General features: G+C 43.1%; 1 protein-coding gene across 3 annotated transcripts in view; it reads left to right on the plus strand.

Moving 5' to 3' along the window:
• E2F3 (E2F transcription factor 3) overlaps positions 1-16,454 on the plus strand; it is a 76,695-nt gene extending 60,241 nt beyond the window's left edge. For 2 of the 3 annotated variants that reach the window (XM_021098397.1, XM_021098399.1), the window contains exons 2-7: positions 3,422-3,533; positions 4,801-5,002; positions 6,885-7,043; positions 9,984-10,098; positions 11,371-11,506; positions 12,886-16,454. In XM_021098397.1, coding sequence (XP_020954056.1) covers positions 3,422-3,533; positions 4,801-5,002; positions 6,885-7,043; positions 9,984-10,098; positions 11,371-11,506; positions 12,886-13,148 — 987 coding nt within the window. In that variant the 3' untranslated portion in view covers positions 13,149-16,454. Of the gene's footprint in view, positions 1-3,421; positions 3,534-4,782; positions 5,003-6,884; positions 7,044-9,983; positions 10,099-11,370; positions 11,507-12,885 lie in introns of all 3 variants that reach the window. The other variant, XM_021098396.1, reaches the window with a different exon arrangement.

Here is a 17,203-nt window from a genome sequence, read left to right on the forward strand (position 1 = left end):
TTCTCAAGCTTGGAGACAAAGAAACCACCTGAAGGAAGAGCTGTGGAGAAGTTCCTTCCCCAAATGAAAAAACAGGGGCAACAAATGCCAGGTAGAGGGAAATTGTGGATGTTTCCCTCAGCCCACTGCTTCACTCCCTGACAGTTATTCCTATTATTTTCATATGTACATTTTCCTCTTTTTTTTTTTTTTTTTTTTTTGGCTACACCCACAGCATATAAATTTCCCAGGCCAGGGATTGAAGTTGAACCCACACTGTAGCAGCAACCCAAGCCCCTGCAGTGACAATGCCAGTTCCTTAACCCACTGTGCCGCAAGAGAGCTCCTTCATTGCCCTTTCGGAAAAGCTTGGCAGTGTGACTGTTTCATTACAGAGTCGTGTCATCATAGCTGGCCGAGGTCCTAAAGTTGGCACATACTTCCTTTGTAGTTTTAAAAGCCACCTTTGATAATACCTCGGAAGGATGGCGTGTCCTGATCTAAGGGAATCCATGCTCCATAATGCTGCTCCCTCATGGACCAGATCTAGAACCTCCAAGTAAGATGGGGTCCTCTCAAGTCCACTTTAGTCCCCATGCACCAAGCAGCGGGGGGAAAGATAACAAGATAACCCAACAGCAATGTCCATTTGGAAAGGGGGAAATCACTCGTGGTGGTCACTTCCCCTAGCAGGTCCTGCCCTCAACAGGCATTAGCAGCCCCTCAAGGCTTGCTAGAGATGTGGCTTGCTTGTGGAGCCAAGGTGACAGCCCTAATTTCTTGCCCAGGGAGGATTTTCCAGGCCAGCCTTGCTTTCATAGCTGATTTCTTTTTGGTGTCAATTCATGGGCTTCGTGATTGATTCCTTCAGAGACTGAGATCTCCTAGGTCTTTGCTTTCTCGGGTGCTTTTCTAATTTAGTAGATTTTCTATCTCCCCTTTAGATTTGGTCACCTCTGTGGTTTGGTGCCATGTTACCAACGTCGCACACCCGGAGTAGTCCTGGTCCTTGCAATCAGATCTCAGTGTCTTAGCAACAGATCTCAGAATTTCCCCAGCCTACAGTTGACTGCTTCTACATGCCTTTGCCCCAGAGCAATTGGAAACAATAGCCGGGGACGAGGGGGCAAAGTGAATATGCCCCCAGGCTGCTGACCAGTGGCTCTTTATCATGAGGGTTCAAGGAGAGTGCAGCCTTAAGGGTCCAGGAGTTCAAAGTCCTTGGCTCTTTTCCCACTTTGCCTTCCTTCTGTGAACTTTTAGCAGGGGGCAGAGAAAACGGCTCTCTATCTTCTTCAGAGGGGAAAAAAGCCTCCAAAGTAAAGCTGTTTTCTTCTTCTCCACTTACCTCAAATGAAGCTTTTCTCCATCAGTAATAATTTTCTGAAGGCCACAAGATGTGACCCCCACACCCTACCGCTCTTTAGTGAGGATGCCAGCTCCCCAGTGCATTGGAGCCCATCTTGACTCCGCTGTTTCCACAGGCTGTCACTTGCACACCACACTTTCAGGAGCCCAACTCAAAGTGCTCTGACCCAAAAGGAAACTTCCTTGGCAATGTAAATGAAAAGTCTGGGGGAGACCACCTGCCTGACTCTGCTGCACCCCCCCCCCCACCCAGAAGGCCTCATTCTCAGGTGGCTTCCAGCTACCAGCTTTTCAATCTTAACTAGGAAAGCACATCCCTTCCTACCAGTAGTCCCAGAGGAGTTCCTGGGGTTGGCCTTTGTTCACCCAGCTTTGGTCCTGGCCTCCTGGGCCAGTCACTGTGGGGGAGGGGGGTGGTGGAGCACAAAGACCTGCCGGGCCTGGGTCACCTGTGTGCACCAGTACACTTAGTCTGAGTGGGAAGGGATATTCCCCAGAGGACAATCAGGGAGCTTTTGCCTGACGAAGAGGGAATGTTCACTGGGCCAACCAAAACAACGGCCCACACAAGGATTGGGGGGAATATTTGGGAGTGGAAAATGAAGTTCAGAAAATGAATTTGCTAATTGTCATTCCCAGGCCTTAGGACCGATGGCGTTTAACCCTGCACTGCCCAATAAGAAATGTGTGCCACAAACACAAGCCATATAGGTTTATATAAATATATATACACATACACACACACATATTTGAAAGAAACAAGTGACATGACCATTTTAATACTATCATATTTAGTAATATTTCATAAAGCTGAAACAGCATCATTTTAACATGTAATCAACATAAAAATGATTAATGAGCTCTTTTACCCTCTTGCGTGTTGAGTTTTTGAAATCCACTGTGCCTTTTACATAGACAGCACGTGTCAGTGCAGATGAGCCACCTGTGGGATAGTGGATAACTCTGCATAGAGAAGCTGGATGCCTGTCATCAGCTGACACTTTGGTGTCTATGTCCCGGGAGTTATTTTGAAATTGTGAATCTCCCCACTAGAAGAATCTGCCCTAACGTGAGCCTCCATGCACATCGCCATGCAGGTGTCTGGCTGGTACCACTCCTGTCTGGCTGGACACCCTGCATGCCAGACAGTCAGTACTTACCCGTTACTTAGTAAATTACCTGGCTTCTCTCTTGGACTCTACACACTAGGAACGAAGGGCCTCTTGTTTGTCTTGTTTACCTCTGTTCCCTAAGCTCAGGGCCCAGGACATAGAAGACATGAAATTAGGTATTTTTAAAGTGAAAATCAGATGGAGAAGCTTGAGCGAGAACTTTGCCAAGTTTGATGGCAAAATGGGGACAGTAATCCTAGTGGAAGCCCAAGACTGAGTGCTGGCAGTATTTGTTATCCTGATGAATGACCATGTGTAGTCTATGACTAGTTGTGTTATGATTCTATCACTCTTTCTTTCATTGAATATATATATAGAGAGAGACTGTGATTGAATACCTAAGGAAGCCCAGGCTCTGTGCCAAGCCCTAGGTATATAGAGATAAATGGGAAAGAGTCCCTGCTGTAAAGGAAATGAGAAACAGATAAGCAAAATAACTCTTATATCCAGCAAGTGTTATGAGACCAATAAACACAGAGTGTTTAGGGAGCGCAAGGAAAGGGGTTCAACCCCCATCAGAGATGGCAGTGGCAGCAGGGGTGTGCTGGGGAGAAGTGACTCTAAGTCCCATGATGCCTGCGGTAATCTTAGTATCCAGCGCCAGCCTGGCCCGCATGTGGAATTAATGATAAATGAACAAAGTGGCTCCAGAGCCCAACCTGAAGGATCGTGGATTGTCCATCTGGGCACAGGCGGTGATCGTCATAGGTGGCCAGAGGGTTTGCGTGGCAGCCCCGCCTCCAAAGCCGGAGGGGTCTCCCCTCGTCCCTTTCAGGGAACCAGACCCTTCGTGAGGCGGAGCTGGGTGGGGAGAGCAGGCTCGGGGGCCGGATCAGATCCCACGGTCTCATTTGGGGTCGTCCTGATGACCAGTGACCAACGACTGTACTCTCTTATTGCAGGCGAAGCGCAGGCTGGAGCTAGGAGAGAGCGGTCAGCAGTACCTCGCAGATGGTTTAAAAACCCCCAAGGGCAAAGGGAGAGCTGCGCTGCGAAGTCCAGATAGCCCCAAAAGTAAGGATTCTGCCGTCTCCTCCCCTCTGGGGTGGGAGCTTCCCAACTTTGAGAGCTTGTGGCTGATGGGATGCCAAGGCGTGGGTCATTTGGGCATGTTTGGTTCTTTTTCATTTCTGTCTGTGCCTATCCAAAACGTCCATCCACCGCGGGCAGACACCCAGCGAGCCGTTTGCAGAGTCACTCCGGTACCCGAACACTGACTTCAGCGGAGGCCTCTTTCAGTGTGTGCAGTTTCATTTTTCAACTCAGAATACGAGCTCTTTGATACTGTGCTAAAATCAAATTTAACTCTGACTTTCCTGAATGGACCTCACTTGAGAGACCGAGGCTAGCTGGGTGTAAGGAACTGCACCTGAGTTGGTGATGTGTGTGCCTGCCTAAATCTCTCGTTCAGCATGTGGCAGCATAAGAACTGATTGAGAGCGATAAATTGCAGCTCGTTTCTGTTTCCTTCCAACGTGATCGTTGTTCCTTTGGGGAGAGAGAGCAAAGTAGGTTGGAAATAGCTAAATAGTCCTTTATGTCTTCGGCATCTAATGCAAGGGCTAAATTAACCTAGACATTGCCCTCTCCTATCCTGCAGCTTATGCGTGGGGCAATCCACAAATTGTGGGCAGTGCTCCGTGAAACCCTTGACCTGTGCACTTATAAAAGAATAAATACAATATTAAATGAGGACATTTTGTTCCACAGAAACGGGGAGATTGGATCAAAAGACTTTGCCAGCTAGTCCTCATCTACATTATTTGAAAAGTTGCTGGGAACAAATTACATATACCTGGAAACACTGAAGCCTGAAAGGCCAGTTAGGATGGGTCCGTCTGGACCTGGTCATGAAATGCGGGAGAGATTCCTAGGCTGACCCCATCCCGTTAGTCTGTACCTGTGCTGATCCTATGAGGCTACAGCACTTTTTCATTCATTCAACAGATAATTTTGAGCACCTCCTATGTGTGAGACACTTCACTAGACCCAGGGAGTAGGGTAAGCCAAAGTAGAAACGCCTGAGAAAACCAGAGGAAAACGCTTTAATCAAACAGGGATTTGTACTGTCCCTTCCTTTTCTAATAAAGCAACTTCATCGTTTTCTATACCTCACCAAAAACATCAGCAACAACAGCTTTGCTTCGGACACTAATACTTGGGCTGCTGGGGGAAAGAGGGCTTGCTTGACTGCAAAGAAACCCTTCATTTCTTTACCTCTCCCCCTATCCCCCCACCCGCTCGGTTTTTGTTTTTCTTTAAGCTCCAAAATCTCCCTCAGAAAAAACACGGTATGATACATCCCTTGGTCTGCTCACCAAGAAGTTCATTCAGCTACTGAGCCAATCACCTGATGGGGTCTTGGATTTGAACAAAGCAGCAGAGGTGCTGAAGGTGCAAAAGAGAAGGATTTACGACATCACCAATGTACTGGAAGGCATCCACCTCATTAAGAAGAAGTCTAAAAACAACGTGCAGTGGATGTGAGTATGAGTCATGGCCCCCTGTTCCCTGGCCCCGGTGGGGTTCTTGCAAACCACGCCGGCGTTTCTCCCAGCCCCAGCTTTCATACCCACACCCACACTTCATTCCTTTTCTCTCCTACTCTTCTCTCTCTTCTCTTTCCTCCTCCACTCCTTAGCCAGAAGTTCAAAGTCTCTTTACAAAGAGCCCTTCTGTTTAGACGCTGTCAGAGATAAAAGGGTTCATATTCGATTCGCCTCAGGCAAGGGGATCCTGGGATTAAGTGGGGCCCTGCAGATGTAAAGTAAAACATTGGTCCTCTGTTACCCTGATATCCACGTGTGTGTTCACATGTGTGATCGAGCTGATGCTTACACAGGTCTTTGGCTTGTCTCTAATAGGAAGTTAGAAACTAACTGTGGCTGTGTATTAACACATCTGGGTATATGCATAGTTGTCGAGTATCTTTATCCATGGTTCTAGCTGATTAATTCATGTTCTGGTATAAATTAAGGCAAGACAAATGCCGAGGTTCCTTTGGCAAAGCCAAGAAAATATTTGTCACCTGCCCACACCCACATGTGTGATTAAGTGTTTGATAATGTCACTTGTGGGTTATGGACAGAGGACCTGAACACCCAGTATTTTAGAAGGAACTATTAGAGCATTCTTGGAAGAAACAAATCTGTTGTGGTTTTGAAAAAATACCACTTCAAACATGATAAAAACGAAGAGGTAGTTTTTTGCACTTTTTTGGAATTTTGTGAGGATTCGTGACCCATTTTAGCCTGGGGTTTAGACAAACCTGTTGGGCATTGGTCTTTGTTCCTGCATAGAACACAGATGTGTTTCCTTCACCCACTTTTCCTTTTTAGTTGTTGGTATAAGACCCTCAGAGGAGTTTGCACTGTGGCTCAGTGGAAACAAACCCAACTAGTATCCATGAGGAGGTGGGTTCAATCCCTGGCCGTGCTCAGTGGGTTAAGGATCCTGCATTGCCGTGAGCTTCAGCATAGGTCACAGATGCAGCTCGGAACCCACGTTGCTGTGGCTGTAGCGTAGGCCTGCAGGTGCAGCTCCAGTTCGAACCCCTAGCTTGGGAACTTCCATTTGCCATGGGTGCGGCCCTAAAAAAAAAAAAAAAAAAAAAAAAAAAGACCCTCTGAAATTACCTAGGTCTTAGGGGGGAGAGGGGGAGGGGTGGAATGGGGGTTTGAAAATGGCAAAGGCACACTTCTGTATATGGAATGGATGAACACCAGGGACCTGCTGTAGAGCACAGGGAAATCTACTCACTGTTCTTTAAGAACCTATATGGGAATGGATATGTGTACGTGTGTGGCTGAATCACTTTGCCGTGCAGCAGAAATGAACACACCATTGTAAATCAATATACTCCAATAAAGTTAAAATTTTTAAAATAAGATAATTGTGAAAAGGAAATTTCCTAGGTCTTTGTGCTTTGGGAATGATGTTCTGTTGAATTTTGAACCATTCCATCTTTTTCTTCAGGTTTTTTTTGTCTGGCTCTCTCTTTCTCTCCTTTCTTTTCCCCCATTTCTTTTTCCTCACTGGGAGGCAGGGAGGAGCTGCCTCTTTTCACCCTTTGAATTTGAGTCTTCTGAAGAAACAGACCTCCTATGGAGGAAAGAAACCCAAAAATAGCAGTGTTTTTTTGTTTTGTTTTGTTTTGTTTTAATTTCTATGGTGTGAAAAGTGAAGGGCTATATATGAAAAAAATATATGTATAAATGTTCTAATTTTAACACTTGGCTAACAAGCAGTGTGACCCACATCAAAAGGGGACATTTACCACCAGGACCATTACTCCTGGGCCTCCCTTTCGCCCCCTCCCCTCTGGCCTGTCGAGCAGCCTTGCAGAGTCTGTGTTTGGGTTTCCAGGGGCTGCAGTCTGTCTGAGGACGGGGGCACGCTGGCCCAGTGTCAAGGCCTGTCAAAAGAAGTGACCGAGCTCAGTCAGGAAGAGAAGAAATTAGATGAACTGATCCAAAGCTGCACCCTGGACCTCAAACTGTTAACCGAGGATTCAGAGAATCAAAGATATCCTTTGTGCCACCTGTTCATTGGGGGTTAGTTGCCTCCTAGACTATTTCCAGTGTTGACGATCTGACATGTATGCACAAGGTAGAATTTTACTCTGGTTTCATGCAAGTGTGTGTTTATGTGTTCCGTGTTTATGGAATGATAGTCATTGGACTGGATCCTATCAGATCTCTTTTGGTAGCCGGGTGGGAACTGTTTCCTAAAGCCTTTTATTCATGTGTGGTTGGGACATGCAAATACACTCATAGCGTAAGGCAACAGCATTAATGAGATACATAAAGTGTCACTATTCATATTAATGATAACATTTAGCAGATTCATCTTCGGCTTCCCAGATTTTGGGTGGGTGGTAGCTGTCACTGTTGGGGTTCTCACATTCTATTTTCTTTGCATCAGACATGGGGAGCGATTGGAATTTGTTGAATCTGGGTGACGGAGCTATAGTTGAAGGAGTATAGAAGAATCGTTCTGTAATTTTGAAAGAGCATTGTGCTGATTCGCAACACCAAAAACTGATGGCAGACGTATCCAAAGCCGAAGAAATCTCAGTTTGTCCACTCATGTACAAACATTAGTCCTTGGAAATAAAACTATAAAAAGCCAGCTCTTGTTCTTAACTGGCTGACAATCTGTTGGCCACCCGAGGAAAACTTAACTCTTCATCACCTTCACTTCTGACCACAGAGGAAAGAGGTTACTTCATTGTGTTGACAAGATTTTGCGATTTTCTCAGTTATTAGTAGAAAACAAAACCAATGTGTTAAGTCACCCCATCTCTAATTTTAGTTCCAAACTTCTAGTTATTCCACACTCTCTTCGTTAAGAAATAAAATGCAACCTGCCCGTTTGCTTCCAGGGTCTTGTGTCTATCTAGTAGGCTCTCCTTTGGAGGTAGAGGGACATTTCTTTTCCAATTCGGGCAATTTTTGGAAACTCCAGTCCTTCATTTCCTGTCAACCAAAGGATTAACCTCGCCAGCTGATGATTAGTGAGCTGGAGAAGAGGTGTGATGATCCGAACCCCCACTGGTGGCCAGAGTGGGTTCACAGGGGAAGAAACAAAAATAGCTCTGGTTGGCCTGTTTCATTCATTGTTTAGTCGGGAGCCCCTTCAAGGAGTAGATGTGGTAGGAACACATGATGGGCAGCTTTCTGGAACGTGTAGCTTATGCCTTCTCACCTTCATCAGCTTTCTCTGGGGCCTTTGTTGTGGAAAATGAAAGCTTTCTTGCAGGGGCTGCTAACCCAAGAAGCAAATTTAGGAGGGAGCCCCAATGGAAGCCCTTTTAAGTCTGTAAGACTAGAGAGTGTTTGCACAATTTATTTCAGTTCGCCATTCAGTTCCGAATTTGGTACAGCTTGTTCACAAATGTGTTGAAACTTTCCTTCCTGCAGCATGTTGGGTAATTGCAGATGAGCTTTTATCTTAATAAGTTGTTGTCAAATAGCTTTTTGACAGTGGGCTGTAGGGTAGGTACCTAGTTATCAGTTTCCTCACTGTTCTCAGTGAAAATTCACAACTGTCAAGTCTTTTATAAAGACACCAATTGGCTTCCTTGATGAGACAGATGATGACCTAAAACCCAGAATCTCCTGCAGGAGCTGTCCTGTGAAGCTCAACACTGAATTAGCCCTTGTCTGAGTTATTGAGACTTAAAGATGATAGCCTGTGATAGGTGCCTATAAATGTACAAGCAGATTTTGGGTCAGTGTGCTTTTTTTCTGGACAGTTTAGTTCATAGCTTTCTTCAATGTCCGGTAAGAAGCTACGAATCTAAGGGACATCATTTCCTCTAGGCTAAATCTTATTTCTATATTAAACTTGTTAGACGACAGACCTGATTCACTACATTATATTACCCGCAGAAATGCCTTCACTGAGTTGTGATTTGCTGTTTTATCCTAGGCATTTTTTGGTATGCTAATACAAAAAACAACTGGCTAAAGACATTGTATAGTAATTTTGTTACTCCACGTCCCTCATATGAGAAAGCTACGCGACCTGTTCTTTTGTGGCACCAAGTAAAAGTGTGGCTCTCTAGGCAAGTGGGCATGAATATTTTTATCATATAGTAAGTAAGTACCATATTCTTTCAGGTTATCCTCTTAGATTTGGCTGTGAGGGCAGTTAAAAGAATTGCTCAGTGCTCAGAAGTAACCAGCAAGAGTACTGAAACATTATTTGACTCTCTTGTCCTAAATCATTCAGGTTGCAGAGCATCCGGAAGCAGCTTTCCTCCTCGTGAACACTGAAATATTATAGTTAATAATATCATACGAAAGATAATTTTTCTAACAGAGAAATAATGACACTCTTATCAGTAGGCAGTATATAATCACAACCAGCACAGGTGCACTTAAGAAAACAAGCTGTCTGCCTGAGCAGTATTCTGAGTTCATATATATATATAGCTACTCATCCATTCATTTGGGTGGCTGCTAATGCTTGCTTTTAGTGAAATAGCAGATAGAAGTTACTGGAGTTTCAACAAAATTATGGTTAATAGTGCTATTTCTATAAACTGGGATCTGCCATCATTCAATTTGAGCGACGGAACACTTCCTTGGAGTTCATGGAATACCTGTGCCCTAGAGGAACCTGGTCGGTGACTCCCTGACCAAATTGAGTTTTAATTTTCTTTTGAGAGTATATTTGGAATATTTTGTTTGCGTGTTTTTTACTCTCTTTAATAGCCATGGCCTTTTTAGAAATGAACAAGAAAAAAAAAAAAAACTACACACTTCTTTTGTTGTTTAAAATATCAACCAGAAACAAAGATTCATGGGAGATCCCATATATTTAAAGGTCTAGGAGAGACAGATACATCATAAGAAAAAAAAAAAAATACTTAAAAAGGTTTGCATGCATCTATTTTGTTGTCTTGAGAATGGTTACATCTGAGGCAATTAGTTGGAAGATTTCCTTAACACTCCTTACGTTAGCTTATGTTACATATCAAGATATTCGAAAAATTAGTGGCCTTAAAGACCAAACTGTTATAGTTGTGAAAGCCCCTCCAGAAACAAGACTTGAAGTGCCTGACCCAATAGAGGTAAGGAGATGATATCTTTATTCATCTGTAGAGATCTTTGGGGAATGCCTGAATTTAAAGGATTGACTCCTGGTTAAAAATCTGTATCCTCCTAAAAGCTTGATAATCCTTTCTCATCTGTTTTACTGAACCCTAACTTTAAAAACATTTCAACAGTCTGAATGTACGGAGTGTCCAAAAAGTCTAATTTTCACATAGCAGGACATTCAACTCAAAGCGGTATATGGGGCCCTGTCCCTCTTGTACTTTTCTCTTTTTCGTAATTTGTTATCTGGTAATTCTGATCATTTTGAACTGGTGAGGAATTTTGATAACACTGGATATGGTCCCCACCACGAATAGAGATATAAATGTCTCAAAGTTTCTCCCTAAATTATCTTAGCGTATTCTAAGAATTTATTATGTGTAACACATTTACTTTTAAGAAATCAAATGAGACTTTGGGTTGATTGCTAGACTAGGATATTGTAAGAAAATAGGGAGCATATTTCTGTGATGGCTTTCAGGTATACGCTGATAATATGGGCCTAGACTGTAAGGTAAAGCCATGTGTAAAAGAATGCATAGAAAATAAAAAGAGAATGAAATGTGCAAGCTCCCATCTAGGGTAGGGTTCTCACCTTAACTGATAATAATAGCTCCATGACCTAGATGAAGAAGCATTTTAAGTATTACTGTGCTGCATTCTCTTACTAAACTCAGTTCCTAGCACTTAAGAATACTATTCATCCCGTGGTTATTAAAGTTCAACATAAAAAAGCCCTACTGTTAAAGAATAATAATGTGGAAGTACTGTATTTGGAACACGTAAAAGACCTTTTAATAGTTGGCATAAAAGGAATTTTTTTTTTTAATTCACCTCCTCTTGGGTAGGGGGTCAACAGACTTCTTTAAAGAGCTAGACAGTAAAAATGTTTGGCTGTGTGAACCACAGTTTGATGGGCGTGCTTATCTGCACAGCTCTGCTATTAGAGCATGGGGGGGGGGGGGAACCAGCCTGAGGCAGTACATAAACAATGGGAATGGGTGTGACTCTGCCAATAAAACTTTTATTTACAAAGCCCGTTAGTGGATAGGATTTGGCCCTCGGGCTGTAGTTTGCTGACCCCTGCTCTAGAGAATGACCGTCTTTGATTGAGGTGGACTGCCAGCGGAGAAGCAAAATGAACAATGAAAATTACCCTTACTTTCCATGTTTTGATGCAAATGATCATCGTTTTCATTTCCAAGATAATTTTCAGTTTGAACTGCTCTCACTTCTTCTATTCGTAGAGCCTACAAATACATTTGGCAAGTACCCAAGGACCCATTGAGGTTTATTTGTGTCCAGAAGAGACTGAAACACACAGTCCAATGAAAACAAACAACCAAGACCACAATGGGAATATCCCTAAACCCACTTCCAAAGGTAAAAAATTCCACTTTTGTCATTTGGAAACTATGTTAAAAATGAAGGTGACTGGAAGGATCCTGTATCAGAGCCACAAGTCTAGGCAAGAAACAAAATTTTCTGTTGTTCGTGTTATTGAGGTACCTTTTTTTTTTTTTAAAGGCATTCTGAACAGTTTGCTGAATAAAAGAATGATCTTGGGCAAATAGCTTCTCCACCCACTTAATGTTAAGAGTCCCTCCAGGCTCCTGCTCTCAGCAGACACTGTTAACTTTCGGTGTTTTCAGTTTAGAGCTGAAGTGAGGGGTGAAGCTGTGAGCTGCCTGGGTGAATCATCAGCTCCACTTGGCCACACACCTCTGAATGACACCACAGAGATCATTAGAGAGGGGACTGAGAAAAGCCCTCGGCCAAAGAAGTTTTATCCTAATATTTCCCCCAGTGGGAAGGGGAAAGAATAAAGGAGAGAAACCCCAAGGAAATAAATCTGACTCCTCCCTCCACTGTCCCTACAGCAAAGGAAGCTCTTTGCAATCTTTTTTTTTTTTTTTTTCCTCCAGTTTTAGATTGGAGGTGCATATTTAATTTTCTTCTACTACCACCTTCCAATAAAGCAGCAAGAATGGGAGTGGTTTAAGTAATTGGGTCTGACTTAATATTTAGCTCCCCCCGCCCAAAAGGCATCTCAAATGGTAAAACAAAAGACCACTTTTTTTCCACCCCAGAAATTCAAAGTGGATGTGTCTTATTATTTGTAGTTTCAGAAGTGTCTTTAATAAGCCATTTGTTCAAAAAAGACTAGGTTAAAATCAGTGATCTCTATCCAAGAGCCAACTTTTCAATCTACATGCTTTGTTTTCTCTAAAGAAAGACTAATTGATAGCAGACACACGTTTTTGAACTCTCATCTTTGAAGCTAACGGTAGGTATTTTAAAAGATGAGAGATTAGGAGTTCCTGTTGTTGCCTAGCGGTAGTGACCCTGACTGGTATCCATGAGGAAGCAGGTTCAATCCCTGGCCTCGCTCAGAGGATAAGGATCCAGCGTTGCCATGAGCTGTGGTGTAGGTCACAGGCACAGCTCGGATCCCACATTGCTGTGGCTGTGGCGTAGGCCAGCAGCTGCAACTCCGATTGGACCCCTAGCCTGGGAACTTCCATATGCCATGAGTGCGGCCCTTAAAAAAAAAAAAAAAAAAGATGTGAGAGTGGACTAGAACCAAAAAAGCCTGACTTCCTGCTTGCAGTCCCTGTTAGTATAATAGGTGCTCTATATCATAATATCATCTAATTGTCCTTAGCAACGAATGCCTGCTTTTATAACAGCAAGTATATTCTTCCCAAAAGTCAATTCGATTTTTGCTTAACTTATCTGTTCCCACCAATTTTTCCTTTCAGACTTGGCTTCAACCAACTCAGGACATAGTGATTGCTCGATTTCTATGGCAAACCTTTCTCCTTTGGCCTCCCCAGCCAACCTTTTACAGCAGACTGAGGACCAAATTCCTTCCAACCTAGAAGGACCATTTGTGAACTTACTGCCTCCCCTGCTCCAAGAAGACTATCTCCTAAGCCTTGGGGAGGAAGAAGGCATCAGCGATCTCTTTGATGCTTATGATTTGGAAAAGCTCCCACTGGTGGAAGACTTTATGTGTAGTTGATTATGCTTTGTGTGGACTCCCCGTATAAACCAATATTTTTTTATTATGGAACCAGAACATCTGTCATGCAGTGTTGTCCCTTCCTACCTTCTTCCTCCAAGATAGTATCATGAAGTAAACTACAAACTTTAGAACAAAGCTGACATTTTAATGAATTTAAACAACAAAAAAAAGTCTAAACGCACAGTTGCAGGCTCCCTTGGGAAAGCCCTGCCTTGCCCCAGGCTCCAAAAATCTCCTGGATGAGTCAGCAAGTGAGAAAATGTGCAATCAGGTGTCTCTCACCCTTCCTTTTCCTCCCTCCTTCCCGGACTGGCTTGCTGTGCCTGACGGATGGGCTGTACAATGGAGTCTGGCCACCTGGCCCACTCGAAAACAGCAATCTTCCTTAATAGCATTTCAAGCCGTGCCTTCTCTGCAGAATGCATGTCTTTGGGGTCTGCTAATATGGAATGGAACTGCAGGAACTGTAAACTTGAAGTCATGCAAAAGTATGAAATGGATTTCTTCAGCTCTTCTTAGGAATATTTAAATTACTGTCATAATTCAGTTTAAGCTATGGACCGCGTGTCCCACTAGGAGGTCAAGAGATCCTCCACAGCCTTTCGGATGAAGAAACTGTTTTCAAATATTTGTTGCAGATACAGAAGAATAGTCGAGTTCTGCCCCTCTAAGCTGTTGTGGATTTTCCTGTCTCCATAAACCACTCCCAATCCCGTGCCCTCAACGTATTTGTAAGTTTGAAGTTGATTTGTAGCCAATGCCTACTTAGGAGTTCTTTGTGGATTGTTTTAGGTTTTTTTTTTTTTTTTTTTTTTGGTTTTTTTTTTTTTTTTTAAGCTGCCATTTAAGCATTCCTGTGGCACCCATCACCATTTCAATTTAATTGTTTACTTTGAAGCGGTTTTTGCTAATTCAAATGATTTAAGCAGAGGTAGAGAACCTCTACTGATCAGAGCATCTAAACGTGTGTGATCTAAGGTTTAACAGCCTCTGCAAGAAGCTTTGCCCCATCTTGCTTCCTTTCCCAGGAGGGGGCGCTTGGAGCGAGGGGAGCTCGCTGACAGGGGTGGCCCATTTGTTAGGAGAACCAGGTCAGATGACAAAGCAGTCCCAAGGAGCAGCAGGTATGGATCCCTCCATCCTTGGGCTTCCCGGGCCCCCGAGACCGGGGAAAGGGCTCTCTTCTACTGCACTCAGGGCGACCACTTCTCAGGATGGGGTCAGATGGCGACGCCTCTGGGGAGAAAGACATCCCCCCTCCATTGTATGAGTCACGTTCTATCAGTGGCATTTACTTCAGCCGGTGAGAACAGGGAGTTCCCACTGTGTCGGGGGCTGCAGGAGTCCTGGCCAGAACCCATTCCCCTTCCACTCTGAAGGAGTAAGTCGGACCAAGGGAAGTCGGGGGACGTAGAAGAAGCAGGACAGAATGCCAGGGCATCTCCTGCTTAACTCTTCAGGAATGGTGTCCCAAGTTGGAGGCTTCGTGTCAGCTGCAAGTCCTACCAGTTGTGTCCAAGAATGGCTTTCCCGTTGGCCCAGGGGAGATGGCCTTCTCCCGCGGGGAATGTGGTAGAGTTCCTTGCAGCCATTCCTTGGCTGCTAAAGACTGTGGGAATGAGGGAGTCATCATCGAAAAAACCAACCTCAACACAAAGAACAGTTAAATTGAAATGCTATGTGCCTGACACAGTGGCGGGCACATAGGAGGCACTCGATTCAAAGGTTTAATTGAACGGAAAACAAATCCCTTGGGAAAAAAACAAAAACAAAAACAAAAAAACCACAAAAGCCCCAGCCAGTTTACTCTTGGTAGATTTCCACAATATGCAAAGTGGTGGTGGGGTCAAAACAAATGACACCAGCACTTTAAACTCTTTGTGTAGGTATGCATGGGTGTATGTTTGAGAAGAAAAACAAAGGTGCAGATTATCCTCCTTTTTCTTCGGCCTCCATCCCCACCCTCCTCCCCTCACACACACTGGACTTGGTCCGAGATGAAGCATTGGGTGGGGGAGGGAGGGGGAGCTTTGCGACAAGTGCCTACTGGAAATGCACTGTGGGGTTTTTTCCTGTATGGGAAACCATTTATGCCAAGCTTTTCCCCATTTCCCATATTTATCTCATCTGGTTAGCTGCCTCTGCTTCCAGCTTTGTGTAATTCTCTTTGCCAGCTGCACAAAGCTGATTTTTTTCCAAAGTCTAAAGACTGAGCTCACCTGGCTAGGTGGTTGTGTGTTTGGTTGAATTTCTCGTTAAGCCTTTTCGTAACGTGATGCCGTATTTATTGTTTTAAAAATGAAAGGAATCCTGATGTCTTAAAAGTTCCTTCATGCATAAGGTTTTCCCAGTGAATGGGCTGAACTGGTGTACATTAATTAGACGTCCATACTGTATTCTATTTGCATTAGTCATTTTCTTTTTGACATAGTATCTGGCACACAAAGTGGGTTAGTACTACAGTATTCGTGTTACTTTAAGTACTGAGTATGCAGGTTTCCTGGTACCATTGAGTTGCTGCTATTAAAGCTCACACATGAAATGGCTAAAAGTTACAAGTGTGCGAATTATGACTGCGTGAGCCTTAGAAAGTAAACTGTATAAAGAGCAACACATGAGCTGTCAAACAGTGTTAGGTGTGTGTTTATATGTACAGATTTGTGCGTAGTGATCGTTTTATTTAAGTTGATATGCAGTCTACTCATAGTTTCATTATCTAGCAATTTTGTACAAAAATAGCAATTAATTTGTAAACACTGCCAGAATATTTTCTAGCTGGTTTGTAATTTTTTAAGAGTGTTATTTTGTTTTTGGTTTTTGTTGTTGTTGTGGTGGTTCTTGTGTTCATTTTTGTTATACGTGTAGATCTGTAAATACAATTGCAGTATTTAAAGCTTTAGCTTTCAGGAAAAAGAAAGTCAGAACTCAGCGTGTGCATGACAACTCGTGTTACGAGAGGAGGGTTTGAAGGAAGATGCCTTGCAGAGTGAGTCAGGTGGCAATTGTCAGATCGTGGGAATTTCTTTTCCTATGGGGTACGTGATTTTGTCAAAAGGAAGTATTTCTCCCAAAAGTGGGAGTAGGCAAACTACTAATCAGTTTAGCTTTGTGTTGTATGCTAGTTTAAAAAAGAAAATATGTAATATAATGTAAAAAAAAAAAAAGCTTTTATGATGGATTTTGTAAATAGATTTGTTACAGGGTAACCTGTTCTCTAGCTGTGATCTTACCACTTCAAATGGGTGTAATTTGAATAAATTTTGTATGGTAAAGGATCAATAAAATAATTTTTTTTTAAGAGTTCAGACTTGTGGATGGATTTTCTTACTATTTTCATATGTTCATACATTACTTTTATTTCTAAAGGCATGCTTTAACAAGCTAAGGGGAAATTTTGAACAAAAAACTCAAAATTATCACATGCCTTGCCCCTTATTTGGGATTTGGGGAACGTTAAACAAACAAACAAAAAATTTTAGCACCTGTGGTGTCCTTGCCACTTTGGGAAGCAGAAGAACTTGCCAAGTCCATGACCACCTGCAGAAACCTCTCCCAGGTATGGAAGGATTTTTACAGAGAAAATGGTACCATGTCAAGTTTAATAGCCAGAAGACTATTTCTCAAGATTGGTAATCATCTCCCTTGTTCTAGAGTCTATTTTTTATAATGCCACCTATGAGCAAATTAGGATTTTGTGACTGCCGTGTCACAGTCTTAACTCAAAAAAATGTTGTACATTGTACACGTGCACACAGAGATACACATATGCAGTCAGCTCCCAAGAGTTGCACAAAGAAGAAATATCCCCTGCCCATCACCAGTCTGTTCACCCCAGAGGCAACCATTATTTTCATTTCTCCTACATGTATCCCTCTGGTCCAGTAATTTTCTAGGCATACATAAACACATGTGTGTAATTGTACTGTGTATTTTAATATAAATCGTACTTTGTGTTGATCTTTAGCTTTTTTTCCATTTAATAATATAATCCTGGACGTCTTTTTCCATGTTTATGCTTACAGATCATGTTCACTCTGTTTAAAGGCTGCATA

Source organism: Sus scrofa, chromosome 7, assembly GCF_000003025.6.
Source record: "Sus scrofa isolate TJ Tabasco breed Duroc chromosome 7, Sscrofa11.1, whole genome shotgun sequence".
Classification (NCBI taxonomy): Eukaryota; Metazoa; Chordata; class Mammalia; order Artiodactyla; family Suidae; genus Sus; species Sus scrofa.